General features: G+C 41.1%; 2 protein-coding genes across 3 annotated transcripts in view; both read right to left on the bottom strand.

The window, feature by feature from the left end:
- SMIM28 (small integral membrane protein 28) overlaps nucleotides 1-11764 on the bottom strand; it is a 45471-nt gene extending 33707 nt beyond the window's left edge. Inside the window, exon 1 of the mRNA XM_043593197.1 lies at nucleotides 11688-11764. Within this exon, the coding sequence (XP_043449132.1) occupies nucleotides 11688-11764 (77 nt within the window). The remainder of the gene's footprint in view (nucleotides 1-11687) is intronic.
- ARFGEF3 (ARFGEF family member 3) overlaps nucleotides 8165-17407 on the bottom strand; it is a 187922-nt gene continuing 178679 nt past the window's right edge. For both annotated transcript variants that reach the window (XM_043592445.1, XM_043592446.1), the window contains one exon: nucleotides 8165-15878. In XM_043592445.1, the coding sequence (XP_043448380.1) occupies nucleotides 15687-15878 (192 nt within the window). In that variant the 3' untranslated portion in view covers nucleotides 8165-15686. The remainder of the gene's footprint in view (nucleotides 15879-17407) is intronic.

The raw sequence follows: 17407 nt of genomic DNA, 5'->3' as shown, positions 1-17407 counted from the left end.
AGCATTTCTACGGGAAGCTGAGATGATTTGGTTTGGATGTGTGGCTTCTCAACAGCATAACCTAATGCAGGCATAAAATTAGAAATTCTAAAAATGGTGTGTATTTCAAATGCCCTTTAAGTTTGTCATGAGTATTAGCTCTCTCAAGATATCCTTTGGAATGCTAGATTGTTGAGTTGGATATAGCCATCAGTTGAGTTTCATGCTACTTATTCTTACAGCAGATGAATTTAGTCTGCATTTTCCATGGTCATGATACCAGCCTGACTCTCACTGTGAGGACTAATGTAACACAATTATTTTGAGAGTTCTGATTAAGAAAAAATGTGGGAATTTAAGTTTGAGGGTGATTTTAACTGACTGAGGTTGGAGATGTTGCACTGGGCAAAGTTTCATCCAGGCTGTTAATTTCATTTACGTATTTACCTCAAGGTATCATGTTCTAATGGAGAAAACACAGCTCTGTGGTCAGACTGATTTCAGTTTGAATCCGGGTTCTGCCAGTTGCTAGTCATGTGACCTTCAGGAATTTCCCATTTCACTTCTTGGAGCCTTTGCTTTCCCCGTCTGTAAAATGTATCTGAGACTCTTACCCTATGGAGGGTTTCTGGGGACAGTTGTATGTAAATTGTCTAGCACGGTTCTGAGTCTTGAGAGAGCGAGGGTAGGACTTGGAGTCTATTCGGGTTTTCTACAATCTGATGCTCCATTCCGAGGGGAAATACTTTTTCTATGACATATTAAATGTGGATTCTCAGACACTCCTGTTTCGTTGAAAAGCCCACCCTCTCAGTCTTGCCTTTCTTTAGTAAAATGGTTACTTTAGTCATCTCTAAACTCATTTTAAAAATGAAAACAATGAAGAAATGATTAAATAGTCTAGTTGCTCCATTGTAGGTGTTATAGGTAAAATTCGCCTCAATTTATTTCATAGTCTGCTGGCTGATAATGTGAGATTGTATTAATAAATGCCTTTGACCATTTATCCATCAGATTTCCTTAGTCAAATCATTGCCAATATTAGTTCTTGAATATTTTAGAATAAATATGACTTTAGTATTTAGTAGTCAGATTCATTCCAGACATCTGGAGTGTTGGTATATTCATTAATAGGAAGCTGAATCTAAATAAGAATTTTTTTATAACTTAAAAAAAAATATTTGTTTTTGAGAGAGAGCTAATGCCAACACGTGAGCTGGGGAGGGGTAGAGAGAGAGGGAGAGAGAGAAGCCTAAGCAGGCTCCAAGCTGTCAGCAAGGAGTCTGACACGGGGCTCGAACTCACTAGCTGTGAGATCATGACCTGAGCCGAAGCTGGATGCTTAACCGACTGAGCCACCCAGATGCCCCTAAATAACAGCTTAAAGTTAATTCTTTTGATGTGCTATTTTACCCATTTCATCTTTAAACATTGTTGGCTCTGTTTTTAGTTTTGAAACATTACCAATTCAAAACAGGTTTTACAATTTACATGAAACTAGTTTTTTGTTTTGTTTTGTTTTTTTAATTTAAAGGGCCAATCCTGACATAAGAACATTGCATTTTTCCATTTTGCACAATGCAAGTAGAGAGTTTTAGGCCACTCTGTTTTCTCCTGCAGTGCTTTAAAAATTCAAATCAATTGGAATTTTAAAAAAGTGTATAAAATTCATGAATACATACAGAACTGTATTTTTAGTAAGCTTTACTCTAGAGCAGGGAGTCATTTCTTAGTAGGAAAAGAAAATCTGTGCACTGTCCTCATTTGAATGCCTCCAAAGCAGGAGCCTTTGTGAGAATTTATAGGAACTGTCTTGCTGTTAGAATTTTTGGTCAGAAAAATGGATTTTTTTTGTTTTAAGGGACATTGGCAATCACTTTACCAGCCTGTCACGTGGCTGAGGAAGGCATGAGACTCAGATGTCATTTGCTGACAAAACAGTGCTGATTCTAGGACTAGAAGAGAAGGTGACACGAGAGAGAAAATGCTTTTGTCCCAAACCTTTGATGAGTTTACCCCAGATTTACAGCCATCTTCCCTTACGATAAGCCTGGACAGAATTTCTTTAACTGATTATTATGGCACAGACTCTTGCACTTTGGGGGAAGTCTGTGAATCCTTTTTCAGGATAATTTAAGATATTTTAAACACCTTTAAATGCATGTGGTAAGGTGCACTTTATTACAAAGAAAACAAAACCAATGTAGGTATCAAAATATTCAGCTTTGAAACCGTAATACACATGTATTCTTCTCCATTAACACATTCAATGACGAGATCGAATAGCAGCTTTAGTGCTTCCCAAGTATGGGAATTTTGAGGGGTCTGCAATCGGGAAAGATCCGTGACGGTTATCACGGTGGTTTTATGCCTGTGTTCAAAATGGAAGGACACGTTACATTTCAGTCAGAGGTCAGTGAAAATAACGCCGTAATTTTTCCCTTCCTTGTTCACAGACCCCTTAATTCTATGTGAGTCTCAAGTTACAAACCTCTGACCTAAAGTGAAGCTATTGGGGCGCTTGGGTGGCTCAGTTGGTTAAGTATCTGATTCTTGATTTCGGCTCAGGTCATGGTCTCAAGGTTTGTGGGACGGAGCCCTGTGATGGACGCCGGGTGGAGACTGCTTGGGATTCTCTCCCCCTCGCTCGCTGCCCCTCCCCTACTTGCGTGCGTGCTCTTTCTCTCTCAAAATAACCTAAAGTGAAGTGAAGCTCCCTGGAAGATGGAGTCTTGAACAACTGCAGTATTTTTGGGCTTCCGCCTCAACTCTTGTATGTATGTATGTATGTATGTATGTATTATTTTTTTTTAATTTTTTTTAATGTTTATTTTTGAGACAGAGAGAGACAGAGCATGAACAGGGGAGGGTCAGAAAGAGAGGGAGACACAGAATCTGAAACAGGCTCCAGGCTCCGAGCTGTCAGCACAGAGCCGGACGCGGGGCTCGAACCCACGGACCGCGAGATCATGACCTGGGCCGAAGTGGGCCGCTCAACCGACTGAGCCACCCAGGCGCCCCACAACTCTTGTATTTAGAGACCAGACTTGCAGCTTTTAATTTTAGGTCAGGTTGATTATACATCAGATTCTTAGAACCAGATTCTTCGAATAAGGGTCTTAGAAGAAGACTGAGCTTCTTAGAATAGTTTTCAAAGAGTGATCCCCCGGTTGTATCACAGTACTTTGGGAAGCTTGTCGCGATGCAGATTCCTGAGCCCAGCTCCATCTTTCTCTCCGGGTCGCAGTTTCTGAGGCAAGGCCTGGACACCTGCAAGCTCAACACTCAATCAAATGGGTCTTATAGACATTACAGCTTGTGACTATCTAGGGTAGCGGAGCTACTTCAGGGGCATAAGGGCCCTGGGTAGGAGGACTGGCTGTAGGTGGGGGAGATGTGTTTTTGATAGAGATTGAAGTCACTCTGTCAACGGTTGTCCTGTTACATTTCTTATCACGATTACATAACGAAGCTAGTTCTAAGCCTGCACTTGTCTGTAATCCACATGGAACAGGTGGTGTCTTTTGCTGGTTAGGTAAAACAGGAAGTGGGACTATTGCAGCCGCTGGCAGAAGAGGGGGTGAGGTACTGAAGTTCACCCAGAAACCAGCAGGGGAAAGGCTATAGAATCAGGTAGAGGACATTGGGTTTAGCTGTAGCAACTGAAGCCCTGCCCATTGGGAGGAATGAAATTGCACTTTGTCAAAACAGCTCAAACATCCAAGGGGAGAGAGTTTGGGAGCCTGATGGAAAATGATCTTATGAGGCGGACTTGCTTCCAAAGGGGGCAGACAACTTTTTGACATTGAGGGCGACTGGTATTGAACTTGGGGGAGGGGGGGTCTCGTCAATTGTCAGCTCAGTTGGCCCTTCCTTGGAAATAGCTTTGCATTTGTAGGCGCGACTGTTTTCACCCCCTCCCGCTATTCCATTGCCTTACAAAACTACACATACCTTGATTTTTAGATCATTCACTACAAAAGCAGGTTTAAATCTCAGCCTGCAACTTCACGTATCAAATTGTGATTTTCTTTATTTTTCTCTGACCCCACGAAGAAGTATTCTGAGCTTCCATTCTGTCACGTGAAGCTGTGCTGCTTCCACACCATGAGGTGTGGAGATCTTTCTGCTACCCCGTGGAAGGATTGGGACTTTTCCCCAGGTTAGCTGGTCAACCTGCAGCCAAGGAACACCATGCAGGCGTGTCTTGTCTGGGTTCTTACAGTCTTGTCATTGCAAGACTCCTCCCTGACCTGCAGCCTTTCTGTTGTGGGACCTCTTCTCTCTCTTTCTGATAGCCCTGGGAATTCACTTCAACTCAAAGACAAAGGAATTCTTTCCCCTTATATTTCTACCCTAGGGAGTTTGTCTACACTCTCTCTTTCTATGGCACTCTTCCCTCATTTAAAAAAAAAAAACCCACAACCATGTGCGTAGACACATATGTGTATGTATGTGTATGTGTATGGCTTACGCTTTGGGAATACAAGAGCCAGAGAATGTCACAGGCAGTTCATTGTCATTCTGCCCCATTATGTACCTCCCTTGAAACAATGAATCCCTGGCCAAGTTTGTACTTGAACAGAAAGAAAGGAATAGGGAAGATACTGGGAGAAAAGAACATAGATTAATATCTCAAATACGGTTTTAGTCACAGGATTCTACTTAATGCTTTTGAGGAAAACTTGTACTGAAGAAAGGTAGCCTGGTAGCATTCATCTATGATCTTTGGATCAGAGATCTGTTCCCATAAATCCAGATCTGTGCCCATTCCCAAATGTTGGGCAATCAGCAGTTCCTGAAAGACACAATCCCAGTTGTTCTGGTAAGTAAGGAATCCTGTGTGCATCCTATGATCATGTTAACTTCTTGGAATTGAAGGAATCGAATGGCAAGAAGTTAACATAATCATAGGATGCACACAGGAGTCGTTACTTACCGGAACAACTGGATTCCTTGGAGTGGCGTGAAAGGGAAGGAGGTGTTCACAGGTATGCTCAGAGGGGTGTGGGGAGAAGGGACAGAGCAGCTCCCCTGCCCCCAGCCCCCAGCCACACATAGCAGGGGGCTGAGACCTGCTGAGAGGATATGTTCTTATCTCTATGCCATGCTCTAATCCCCAAAGTTTTTACAGGCTTCCCTCCCCACCCCAGCCATAGGAATAAGAACTAGTTAAATTTTTTTCAATGTTTATTTATTTATTTTGAGAGAGAGAGAGAGAGAGAGAGAGAGAGAGAGAGAGAGAGAGAACGAGCAGGGGAGGGGCAGAGAGAGAGGGAGACAGAATCCCAAGCAGGCTCTGCACCATCAGTGTGGAGCCCGATGCAGGGCTTGAACCCACAAACAGGGAGATCATGACCTGAGCTGAAAGCAAGAGTCGATCACTTAACTGAGCCACCCAGGTGCCCCAGAGCTAGTTAAATTTACCAATTTAATAATGTAAGATTTAACTCCCTAAATTTGTACTAAGGTGAACACTGCCAGTGTTTTCAGTTGGTAGGGCTTAGAACGATGCTCAGTTTTCCAAGTACTCCATTTCCAAATGGTTTTTATCTGACAGGTCTGTAATAATATATATTCCTCCCACTTGAAAAGCAAATCTGTTCTAGGCTTTTAGGATAACGTGACTTTTATAACCCATCGTTGTATTGGAAAACCCATTGGGTTATCTGTAACTGATTTGATGCAATATTGAATTTTTAACTATAATATAGCCAACAGCATCTTCTCCTTTATAATTGGTAAATTAGCTTGACTAGTCATTTCTTTTCAAGTTGAGTTCTAATGTAGTCTTCTGCATCAAAGCATTTACCTTCTAATTTATCTTCCTGAAGGTTATTCTCTGCAAGAGACACTGGCAGAGAATGCTGTTACTTCCTCTTGTCATTTACATTTACTTGTCTGTTACAGTAGTTCAATATAGCAAATAACTAGTATATTGCGATAAAGATGACTAGGAAACCATGTCAGTGTCAACTGAAGTTCAATTATTTGAGTTCCCAGATCTAAACTGTTGTGAATTCTATCCCTTTTGTTGAAATAGCCCCCCGCTTTTTTTTTTTAAGAGATGATTTAGAAATTGCTTATAAACTTCTCTGGGATTTAATTATGCTGTTACTCTCTCCCAGTGTGCATGAGATCATTAAGCCAGACAGTTTGTTTCGTGGACAACAAAACATCTTGGGCAACCAGGTTAAGTCAGCAGGGCAGGCTTAGGGCACTGATGACTCAATGCCATAACTAGGAATCTATAAATAAAAGCAAACAAGGAAGAGATAAAAAGCATGCTTAGAATATTCTTTCAAAGGCTTGAGATAATAGGAATGTCGGTCAGGATGTGAAAGCCACAATATTGCATTATGTTTCAATTTTATTTTCACTTGTTTATTGAACCTACCTTTAGGCCAGATGGGAAAGTGAACTTTTTAATGAGTGAGATGAAAGAGTTATCAAAGCTAAATTATGCAAGTTTTGATCATGAGCCAAAGAGTTGAAGCACATCAAGTCTCTACTTTTACAGAAACATCTATAAATTTATGCATGTATCATATTCGTTACTAGACATTAACCATAGAAGAACTGGCCATTGATGTAGAATTTATTTCCCAACGTTCGGTTAAAGAGAGATGCATCCAGGGCGCCTGGGTGGCTCAGTCGGTTAAGCGTCTGACTTCAGCTCAGGTCATGATCTCGTGGTTTGTGGGTTCGAGCCCCGCGTCGGGCTCTGTGCTGACAGCTCAGAGCCTGGAGCCTGTTTCGGATTCTGTGTCTCCCTCTCTCTCTCTGACCCTCCCCCGTTCATGCTCTGTCTCTCTCTGTCTCAAAAATAAACATTTAAAAAAATTTTTTTAAAAAGAGAGATGCATCTGAGCGGCCAACCACCTCATACAAGATTGGCACAAATGCTTAGCTTTCTGTATTATAGTGCATGTATGGCTATGAATGTCAAGGATAGGTACGCACGAGGTCTCAAGTATAAATTCTCTTGCAAAATAGTGGGGCCGTTGATGAGATGGTTCCCCGCCCCAGCACATAGCAGTACTGCGTTTATTAATCATTAGCGTGTACAGAGCACTGCAGCACTGGGGCTTTCGTGTTCTCTTGAAGCAACCCCGAAGTTAGAGTTTATATTCATTTTCCGGAGTGGGAACCTTGAGCTCGGTACTCAAGTGTTGTCCCACTTGAGTGGGACTTTATCCCACTCCCAGGAAGAGGCAAAGCTCGAGATGTGAATTCTGCTTTGCTGGCTAAAGCCAAGGCCACCTCGGCTGTTCTTCTCCATCCGTGAACACAGTTGGTCACTTATGTTTGTGATGTCCTTGTGTAAAGTATGTTAGTATCTACTTTAGTTTTATTTCATCCATAAGAGGGAAGTGCCTGGTGACTTAGCAGTGCAACTGTCAGATTACCAGAGTGTATGATAGAATGATAGAATCATGGTTTAAGGTCACGTGCACAGATTTCGTCTCTTTGGCAACTTGTTCTTCTTTTGCCCCTCTATTGGCCAGTTTTCCATGATTTGGGCATGATGATTCCTAGGGTTATACTGTTGTAGGCTTTTGAAACAGTTTAGAAAAAAATTTTTTTAACGTTTATTCATTTTTTGCGAGACAGAGAGCATGAGTGGGGAAGGGGCAGAGAGAGCGGGAGACACAGAATCTGAAGCAGGCTCCAGGCTCTGAGCTGTCAGCACAGAGCCCGACACGGGGCTCGAACTGGTCAACTGCTAGATCATGACCTGAGCTGAAGTCGGGTGCTCAACCGACTGAGCCACCCAGGTGCCCCTGAAACAGTTTTAAAGCTGCAATCTAATAAGACCATGACATTAAAGGGGCTGTATTTTCTTTTCAATATTACCTTCCAATAATCATATACCTATTGAGGGATTTGTTGTGAACAAAAGGTAGTGATTTTTGTAGCGGACAAATTCCATCAATATCTACTGATAATATGAATTTATTTTAGAGAAGAAAAAATATATGTAATATATATGTATCTCTTCAGATATACTTTCTAGGTATGTACCAGATTGTCAACAGTGACCTTGTCTGTGTTATGGAACTGGAAGGGGCCTCTTCAGTTATGAAATGCTATGGAAAAAGAAACCTGGTTCTTGTGGCAGTATTCTGTAAACATAAGATATTTACACAAATTATTTTGATAGGTTTTTTAGATAAGAAAATTGTTCCACATAGATTTTTTTTAATGCATTTGAATTTTTATTCTACAACACAAGCAACATAAATACAATATCTTTTAAAATATTTTCTCTTTAGAATTTTCATTTTCACCTCCGATAAAATGTACACAAAATACACTTGCAAGCTTGCTTACAGGGACCTGATAAACAATGAACAGACAGATTCTATCAAATCAAACAGTTTATCAACATATAAAGGAGGGTAGTCTCAGTTGTGTGTGTGTGTGTGTGTGTGTGTGTGTGTCTTTTAATAAATATGACCAAACTAAGAAGGCAAAATAAAAACTACTTCTAGACAAGTCCTTTGGAGTAAACAAAATGCTTCAAGGCTCCTGGTGAATGGGATTGCGAGGATGAATTCTGCATTTTATAGATAAAATGGTACACTGACTCAAATCATTATGGCTGTACCAAGCTTCATTTGTTTATAATTTTTAATGAAAACAAGTCGATTCTTTGGCATAATATAAGAAGGGATAAAAGAACCCTTACCACCCACTGGCTTTATTTAGAGTGGGAAATGATAACAGGGAAACTGTTTATAATGTAATTTATTTTATTTCTCTTAGAAAAGCAGGAAAATAATCTCGAATAATAGTCTTTTGGCATGATTAGGGCAATAAATGTCTTCTTCTTAGCCACCCCCACCCACCCGTTGAAAACAAATTAACAAGCAAAAATAACTGAAAGCAGCCTTTCCCTCTGGGTACCTGCTCCTGCCCCTATCATGCCATACCTGGATATCCTATCACATGGCTTCAACTGAAGTGAAACCCACAATATCAAAAGCACTAATCCTTGTCCATTTTCGCCTATTCAGCAGGGAACCGATTTTTATGACAGAGAACCACTTCCAACAAAATACAGATGGGAGAACTTCCACGGGAGGAACGCAAAGTAGCGTGCACATGACCACGGGGTAGCCCTGGATGACTGTTGTGGCTGGTAATGTCAGGGCTTGAGATTCCCTAGCTTGAAGAGAAAACATTTCGTGTGGTAGTTCAAAAGGTTGGCTTTTAGCTTCCCCCCCCCACCCCCGCTCCCTTTTTTGGCACCAGTTGGTAAAATAAGTTGGAACTAAATTATTCCTAGAGATTAATATTTTAAATTTAATTTGAAAACCAATGACTATTAAAAGAACTAAATGCACACAGAGTGTCCAAAACAGATTATGGAAAACAAACGTGAACTGAAACAATGATTTCCATCCACAGAGGCAAGAACTTGACTCCTTAATACCATCAACCCTTTGATATGCTTTCTGATCTCACTAACTCTCGTAAATATAGTCGTTTCTATTCATACAACAATCTAAAGTAATTTCAATGATGTCAGCGTATTTAAGCAGAAGGCTTTAGAGAATATGAAATCAATAAGAATGATATAATTAATATAATTTATACATGGATGCTAATTTTAAGGTACTTAATTTTTCTCTCTTGAATTATTCCCTGATTATTCTTTTTTTGGTGGAAAAAAGAATTTCCAAAGTGAACTAATCAGACGAAGTGTTAAGAAACATAGGCCCCACCTATATTTAAGTTAACATAATTTCACTGTATTCCCAAAGCCTGCTGATGCCCGTGAACATTTCTCCCATCACTGGAAGATGAGATAATGAGTACGGTCTCCACTGTATGCAGGTATGAACACAAACACACTTACCAAAAAGTCCTTCAAACAGGCACATGTACTGCTCAAAAGGGAGTTGTTCAGTTTGCAAATTTCCATGAAGCCACTTGGTAGACTCTTCACAGGTACATAAGAATTAAAATGTTAATTTACACCCGACAGTTAAGATGAAGCTACATCTAATAGTGTCATACCATTTTGAAGTGTTGATATTTGGGTGACTAATGAGAGAGAGAAACCTACTGGCAAGCAAGCAACTACTCAAAACTTCTGGAAGCCAGGAGCCAAAGTTGTGATGGAGTTGAGATGGAAACGTCTCATTAAAACTGTAATGACAGAAGAAACTCAAACACTACATATTGAAATTTAAAATCACCTCAGTACAAGTCAAAGGGTCAACATGATACAAATGATCATCCATAACCAGTGTTTCTAAATACAAAGACGAGAAGCTTACACAGAATTCACTGTTTCATTGAACTTATACATTCATTGTCTTCTAGCTTGTAAAAAAAAAAAACCTAATTGTTGGCATAATAAACCTAGAAACTGGGAAGATTGAGTAGGAATGCTGTAGAGAATCCAATCCCAAGGTGTCTGCCCAAGATTCAGTTCGATGTTTCTATAGAGCTTGATAAGTCAGGCTGATCTCATAGGCAGTAGTTGGAAATTTTTTCAAGCCAGTTCTCAAAATGTGGTCCCCAGACCAGCAGCACTGACCTCACCTGGGGACTTACTAGAAATGGAAATTTCCAGACCTACTGAATCTGAAACCGTGGGCATGGGCCCAACGACCTGGGTTTTAACAAGCCCTCCAGGTGATCCTGATGTGTGCCAAAGTTTGAGAACCACCTAAGAGCAAAGTCAAAAGATACTAGACAACAACCACTAAAAACTTTAGGATAGGAACTAATCATACGCAGCAATTCTTGGTGGTTGACAAGCTGGAAGGACCATACCTGGATGGGATGCACCAGTAGCTGACTGTAACTTTGTTACTAAGATGGTCAGCCAGTCTCTCCTCCCTGGAACCCTCAGGCATTATTACACAAAGATACAGGGGAAAGGTTTTATATGGTGCTAGTGGTATTGTATTGCATTTTCCTCAATTAGTAAGAGGTGCCATTGTTTACAAGGAAATTGAATATTGTTCTCAACTGAGCTTCTCATAAATTATCCCCCGGGATAATTTTTTTTTTGGTCTGTTTTCCCTGAAGCAATGATTGTATTTTGGAAATCTAAATGGTGTTCTAGTCCAAAACTCTGTATTAAAATTTTAGTTACTTCCACATCAAATATAAACATTATAAGCAGAGGAAGAGGATCTCATAAAAGGAGAGAGACAATTTTCTAGATTGTTCCACTATGAATGAACATAGTTTTTTTTTTGATGAAGCATAATTATGAGTTCTTTACTGATTTCATTAAATCTTGCCCCATAACAAGCTCCTATTTCCAATAAAAAGTGCTTAAAGAGAGTCTCTTGCTTTTTCTAAGGCCACACTAAATGTCACCAGGATCACCTAAGTGGTACCCATTCATATCCAAGTTCTGTCACCCGCTTAATGTCATATGTTGGATTTTCCTTACGTCTGTTTCCTTGTCTGCAGAGTATGTAGAAATATTGAGGCATATGGCACATGGTGGATATTGACCTGATGCCCTCAGTACCTGGATCTTTAAACAATCTTGTCCTACCTGTCGCTTCCTTTTCAGAGAGTGCAGTGGAAAACTGGTTAGAACGGATTCTGCATATTCTCAAACTTTGATGATGACTTTTACTACCATCTACTTCCCAGGGAAGCAAGTAGAGAGGCACTGTTGGCTACAGGGCACTTGATTCTGAGTGATTAAACGGCAATTGAGAAAAATTTACCAATCGTGCGTGTCCTTCCGGACACAGACTGCCATGCACACCTGCAGAACAGCTGGCCCCGAATAGTAATATTCCATCACTTCTGGCTAATTTGGCAAGTTTTCTAAATTACCACTGAGGGTCTGCTTTAAGACTAAAGTTCAGACCTTATTTTATTTTCAAACACCCCAAAACATTAAATTATGTATGATCTTTCTATGAACGAACACGTTTTTAAAACCCTATTTGAAAAAATCCTCCTAGGATTGCAGATATGGGACATCGATTAAATACTTTCAACTCATTTTCACTGTTTAATTCCTGGCAACACTCATGTATTCACTCTGTGTCCTTAGAGCATTGTATTGTAGACACAGCATGGCCTTTGAATTCAGGAACACCTCTTTTGCAACCAACGTTGCCATTTACTGGTGATCTTGGGCAAATATCTTAACCTCTCTGGGTCTGTGTCCTCATCTGAAAAAAATGAGGAAAACAGAACCTGTTTGACAAGGTTATCGTGAGAGCTAAAGGGTAATGTAGGTTCAGGTCTCTGGTCACGGTGGCATTCAACAAATGTCACCTCCTCCCTGTCATCTGTAACCTCTTGCAATTGTTACCGGCTCCAAACTAAGGTCTTCACTCTGCTTAGTCTGATAGGGCGGACACAAATGGATTTTCTTTTCTGAGAAAGAAAACCTTCTTGCAGAAGCATCCCTGTGATGTATTTGGGTAAAGTCAGGGATCTCTGTCATATAATTGCATTACGTTCTTACAGTGAAGGCTACTTGATGGTCTCAACGGGCTCTGTATAAACCTTGAAACAAGAACTAAAAGCCTGGTGACACTGTACCAAGAAGTTTCCATTTAAAGGTGCTTTTGAATTATGTTAATATTCTGTCATGTTTGAAAATAATTTAATCTGAGCCATTATATAGGTTAGCATCTGCCTTGGTCATTACATAGCGTAAAGATAGTAGAAAGTGCCCTAGATGTATATTGATGGAGGAGGCTAGAAAATAATCATAAGGGGAGAGATGGCAACATGGTGTAAGGAAGCAGCCTAAGCATTTTTAGAAGCTAATCAGGAGAGGCAAGAGCTAGGCGAGACGCTGGCCCTCCATCAAACCTATGTCCTCATGGCAAGGAGAAATCTGATGATGCGTGTGGTCTACTTGGCTGCCAGGAATTCCTAAACACTTTGAAATTTTCTAGGTATTTTCATGATGCACACTTTACCAAAATATTAGAAAAAGAGAGTACGTCTCAGTCGTAGGGTAACACACTTTGGGCAGAAAATACAGGCAACTGAAAGTGACGTGCAAAATCTTATTCTGCTTAGATCAATAAATACATGGTCATGACTGTTTTCGCCACAAAGGCTGTCTTGACCTTGGTCTTTCAGAGACCTTGGGAGAGATGGAGTGAAGGAAGAGAGGGAGAGAGGCAGAAACCCAGACACTGGAAGTGTGTGAGGGGCCAAACAGGGGGAGGGACCACTCATCTACCGAGGGTCCCTAATTATTTCCCTTTCCTCTCCACTCCTGGAGAAGACAGACGTCATTGTGACCTGAAGTCGACGGACGTCATTGTGACCTGAAGTCCTATTTGTTAGAGATTATTTGTCTCCGGCGATGTCCTCTTGACAACAGCAAATACCTCTGGGAAGTATCAAGGTGAGCTGAGACCAATATGGGCCTCGGGGTAGGCTATAGAATAGATGATGGGAAAGGGCTAAAACCCTCTTACAAAATTGTAGGTAAAGAGCTATGCACGTTTTCTCACTTTTTCACTCTTCGAACCTATAATGAGTCCTAGTCTCAGAGCAGTGTTTGCACATAGTACGGGGTAAATTTATTTTCATAAACTAGCCTTGGATCTCAGGAGAGAGAGTCTATGGGAGAATGAATTCTGATTTCCAAACAGCTAACATATTCTGGGACGTGACATTCTAAATTGAGACTGGCTTTGAATTTTTATGCTATATAAAAAGTTGCTACATGTAAACATGTTATAATCATGGATTTGACACTCTGCTTCTCTGAAGCTTCCTCCCCACTCCACCCCATGGCCCTCACCCCCACCAAGTTAATTTTGTAGTCCTCGTGGGTTCACAAAGGGGAAGTAAACCTCAGAAAAGCAGTATATCGTGGTGGTTCTGTTTCTTTTTGCGGTTATTGTGAAAACAAAGGAAAAGTATCTGACTTTCCATTCTACTTCCAAAATAGCAAAAGTTTAAAAGTATAGAATACTCTTAAATACATTGCTGTTCCAACAATTCACTGCTTAAGATCAAATAGTTGATCTGTGTTTACACTTGAATTGTCGTCTAATGAGTAAAACCTGACGGCAAAGAGAGGGTTTTGTGGAACTGGAAGAATGCCTTCTGGATTTTGCTGTGATCTCTGGATGGCATACGAAATGATGGGGTTCTTTGAGATTGCCTAAATAAGTCAGGGAACTCTGTCTTCCTTGAGAAATATGTAAATATCTACCAGGTTAAGATGAAGTTTACAAATACTAGCACTGAGCAGAGTTGTTGGTTTGAAATCCTTACTTCTGTACTGAAGAGTTGATGTTTTATTTTTCAATGACATTCCATTGTGAACACGTTTTTAGGGGCTGGGAAAATGATAATGTGTCTTAGCAACAAACTCTACTTTCTAGAATGTACACGAGTGGGCTTGATGAGTTTCAATCATTACAACTGAAGAACTATTAAGTGTACTGTAAATACGATAAAGTTTCCAAATTGATTTCCTAGTGACATCTAAAAGAAATATTCATGTAAAATAACAGCCTGGAAAGACACCAGACATACGTAAATTTACTTGCCAGAGAGGAGAAGTGTTTGAAATGGAAAAACTTCATTTCCTAAATTTCATTCTGTGTCCCCTTCTCCTTTAGTTCTATTTTCTTCTGAGACCAGAGCTTGTATGCCTGACACCCTCATTTTATGTGATGCTTGTATAATATTTTAAGATTTAAAATGACTTCGTCACAATCTCTTCTCTCACCCCTTCCAGCTGTCTCCCTACCCCACACTTCCTGCCCCGTTCCCTGAGAAGTCTGCTCACTGGATGGAGAACTGAGTCCTTTCCTCCGAAGGTGCGGATACAAAATGAGTTGCATTTTAACGTTTTGTTTCCTTAAAAACCCAAGGTTCTGCCCTATGTTCAGGTAACTGTGGAGCATAGAAATGTCTGTGCAACAAAAAACTAAGGCACCATTTTTTCTTTCCCTTTCCTGTTTTGCCTTGGGAGCAAAAGCAAAGACTAATGGGAAGCCAGGGTGGCTGGTCAGTCTGTCTCTTGGCAACATCTGTGTCAGCCAATCTGTGTGTCAAAGGCTGCCAGCCCGTAGACTTAAAACCCTGCCAGGAAAGCATTTTCTTCCTTTAGAAATAGGGAAATGAAGGCACAAACGTACCTTAGAAGAAGTTGGTGAATACCAACTGGAAAATCTTGACAGTTTGGGACGACTTTGAAATGTTCTGGGATATTTTACAGAGGAAGCCATCCCTTTCTTGATTATGACCCCCCAAGAATGTTTTTCCAGCTGCTAATAAGCCCATAATCATAATAGAAAATCTTCCTCCAGTGAATGTCTTTACTAGATGCCTGAGTGCTTACACATCAGCTTGACTTACCAGCAGATATTTCCTTAACATTTCCATTAAAAAAAAAAATCAAATAGGTCAATGCAGTGTTTTCAAAGGGGTAGTCCTGGAAAGGGATCCTTTTGGGAATAACATCGCAAGCAAAAGCACTGGGAAATAAACATCGAGATTTAGAAACGTATCAAGGAATGGAGACTCTTCTGCAATAATGTGCAAAATCAGAGTATCGTTTGTGTGATCCAGATACAAGGTTAGTGTCCAGGTTGGCCCCAGTGTTAGGGAGCAACAGATTGTTCTCTGAGACACTTGTTTTGGTGGGGCTGGTGGTGGGGATAACGCGATCAGTCAGACTGGCAGGCACTCTCTAACCCTTGCTACTGAACTTCCTCAAAGTGAGTCGTCTACACGATGATGTCGTAGACCCGGCCCACTCTGCCCAGCCATTCTCTCACGGCCTGGCGCACGCGGATGTCGGTCACGTGACAGGTCAGCTGGCTGATGCACGGGAACACTGCAGGCTGGAGAGCCGTGAAGGTCTGGTCTGGAAGGATCTGAATCTGGTTGAGAACTGTTAGCATCATGTTGGTCCATGCCTAAGAGAAAGGATTTAGGGGAATTAGCCGCTTTCTCCTCTGGGTTCAGCTGAACTCTCAGGTGTGGCTAAGCCCTGCCAGTGTGCGAATGAGTTTTCTGTCTTTGGGCTGCAATAACTCTGTCTTTACTAATTGAATGTAGCGACTAGAAATTGTCATTTTGAGTTCATCCGTACAAGGAATAGCAGAGACTCCTCTGACATTAGGAATGCCTGATTTTCAGCTTTTGTAGGCTAGAGGCGTAACTCGTTTCATTGCAGTTTGCTTTTACTGTGCTTCCCAGATAGTGGGTTTTTTGTTTGTGTTTTCATTTGCTTACTTTGTGTCTCTGTGTCACATTTTGGTAATTCTCACAATATTTCAAACTTTTGAATTATTATATTTGTTTGGGTGATCTGTGATATTACTATTATAACTGTTTTGGGTGCCATGAATTGTGCCTATATAAGATGGTGAACTTAATTGATAAACATGTGTGCTCTGACTGCCCCACTGATCAGCCCTTCGCCCATCCCTCTCCTTGGGCCTCCCTATTCCCTGAGACCCAACAATATTGAAGTTAGGCCAATGAATAAGCCTACATTGACCTTTAAGCGTTCAAGTGAAAGGAAGAGTCACAGGTCTCTCACTTTCAATCAAAAGCCAGGAATGATTATGCTTAGCGAGGGAGGCGTGTTGGAAGCCGAGACTGGCACAAAAGCCTAGCTTCCAGCCTAAGTTAGCCAAGCTGTGAACGCAAAGGGAAAGTTCCTGAAGGAAATTAAAAGTGTGACTCCAGTGAACACACACATGATAAGAAAGAAAAACAACCTTAGTGCTGACAAGCAGAAAGTTCGAGGGGTCTGGATAGAAGATCAAACCAGCCCCAACATTCCCTTCAGCCAAAGCCTAATCCAGAGCGAGACCCTAACTCTCTTCCATTCTGTGAAGGCTGAGAGAGGGGAGGAAGCTGGAGAAGAAAAGTTTGAAGCTCGCAGAGGTGGGTTCATGGGGCTTAAGGAAAGAAGCTGTTTCCCTAATCGAAAGTATTGATTGGAAGCTGCAGCAAGTTTTCCAGAAGATCTGCTGAGATAAGTGATGAAGGCGGTTACACTAAACAGATTTTCAATGCAGATGAAACAGCCTTCTGTTGGAAAAAGACGCCATCTAGGACTTTCATAGCTAGAGGGAAGTCAGTACCTGGGTTCCAAGGGCCGGCTGACTCTCTAGTTAGGGGCTAATGCAGCTGGTGACTTTAAGTTAAAGCCACTGCTCATTTACTATTCTCAAAATCCTGGAACCCTTAAGAATTATGCCGTATCTACTCCGTGCTCCATAAATGAAACAGCAAAACCTGGATGACAGCACATGTTTACCCATGGCTCACTGAATACTTTAAACCTACTATTGAGAACTGCTACTCAGCGAAAAGGATTCCTTTCAAAATATTACTGCCTGTTGACAATGCACCTGGTCACCCACGAGCTCTGACGCAGATGTACAATGAGATTCACGCTGTTCTCGTGCCTGCTAACACAACAGCCATTCTG

The sequence above is a fragment of the Prionailurus bengalensis genome, chromosome B2 (assembly GCF_016509475.1).
Source record: "Prionailurus bengalensis isolate Pbe53 chromosome B2, Fcat_Pben_1.1_paternal_pri, whole genome shotgun sequence".
Taxonomy (NCBI): Eukaryota; Metazoa; Chordata; class Mammalia; order Carnivora; family Felidae; genus Prionailurus; species Prionailurus bengalensis.
This window is presented reverse-complemented; position numbering and strand designations above follow the sequence as displayed.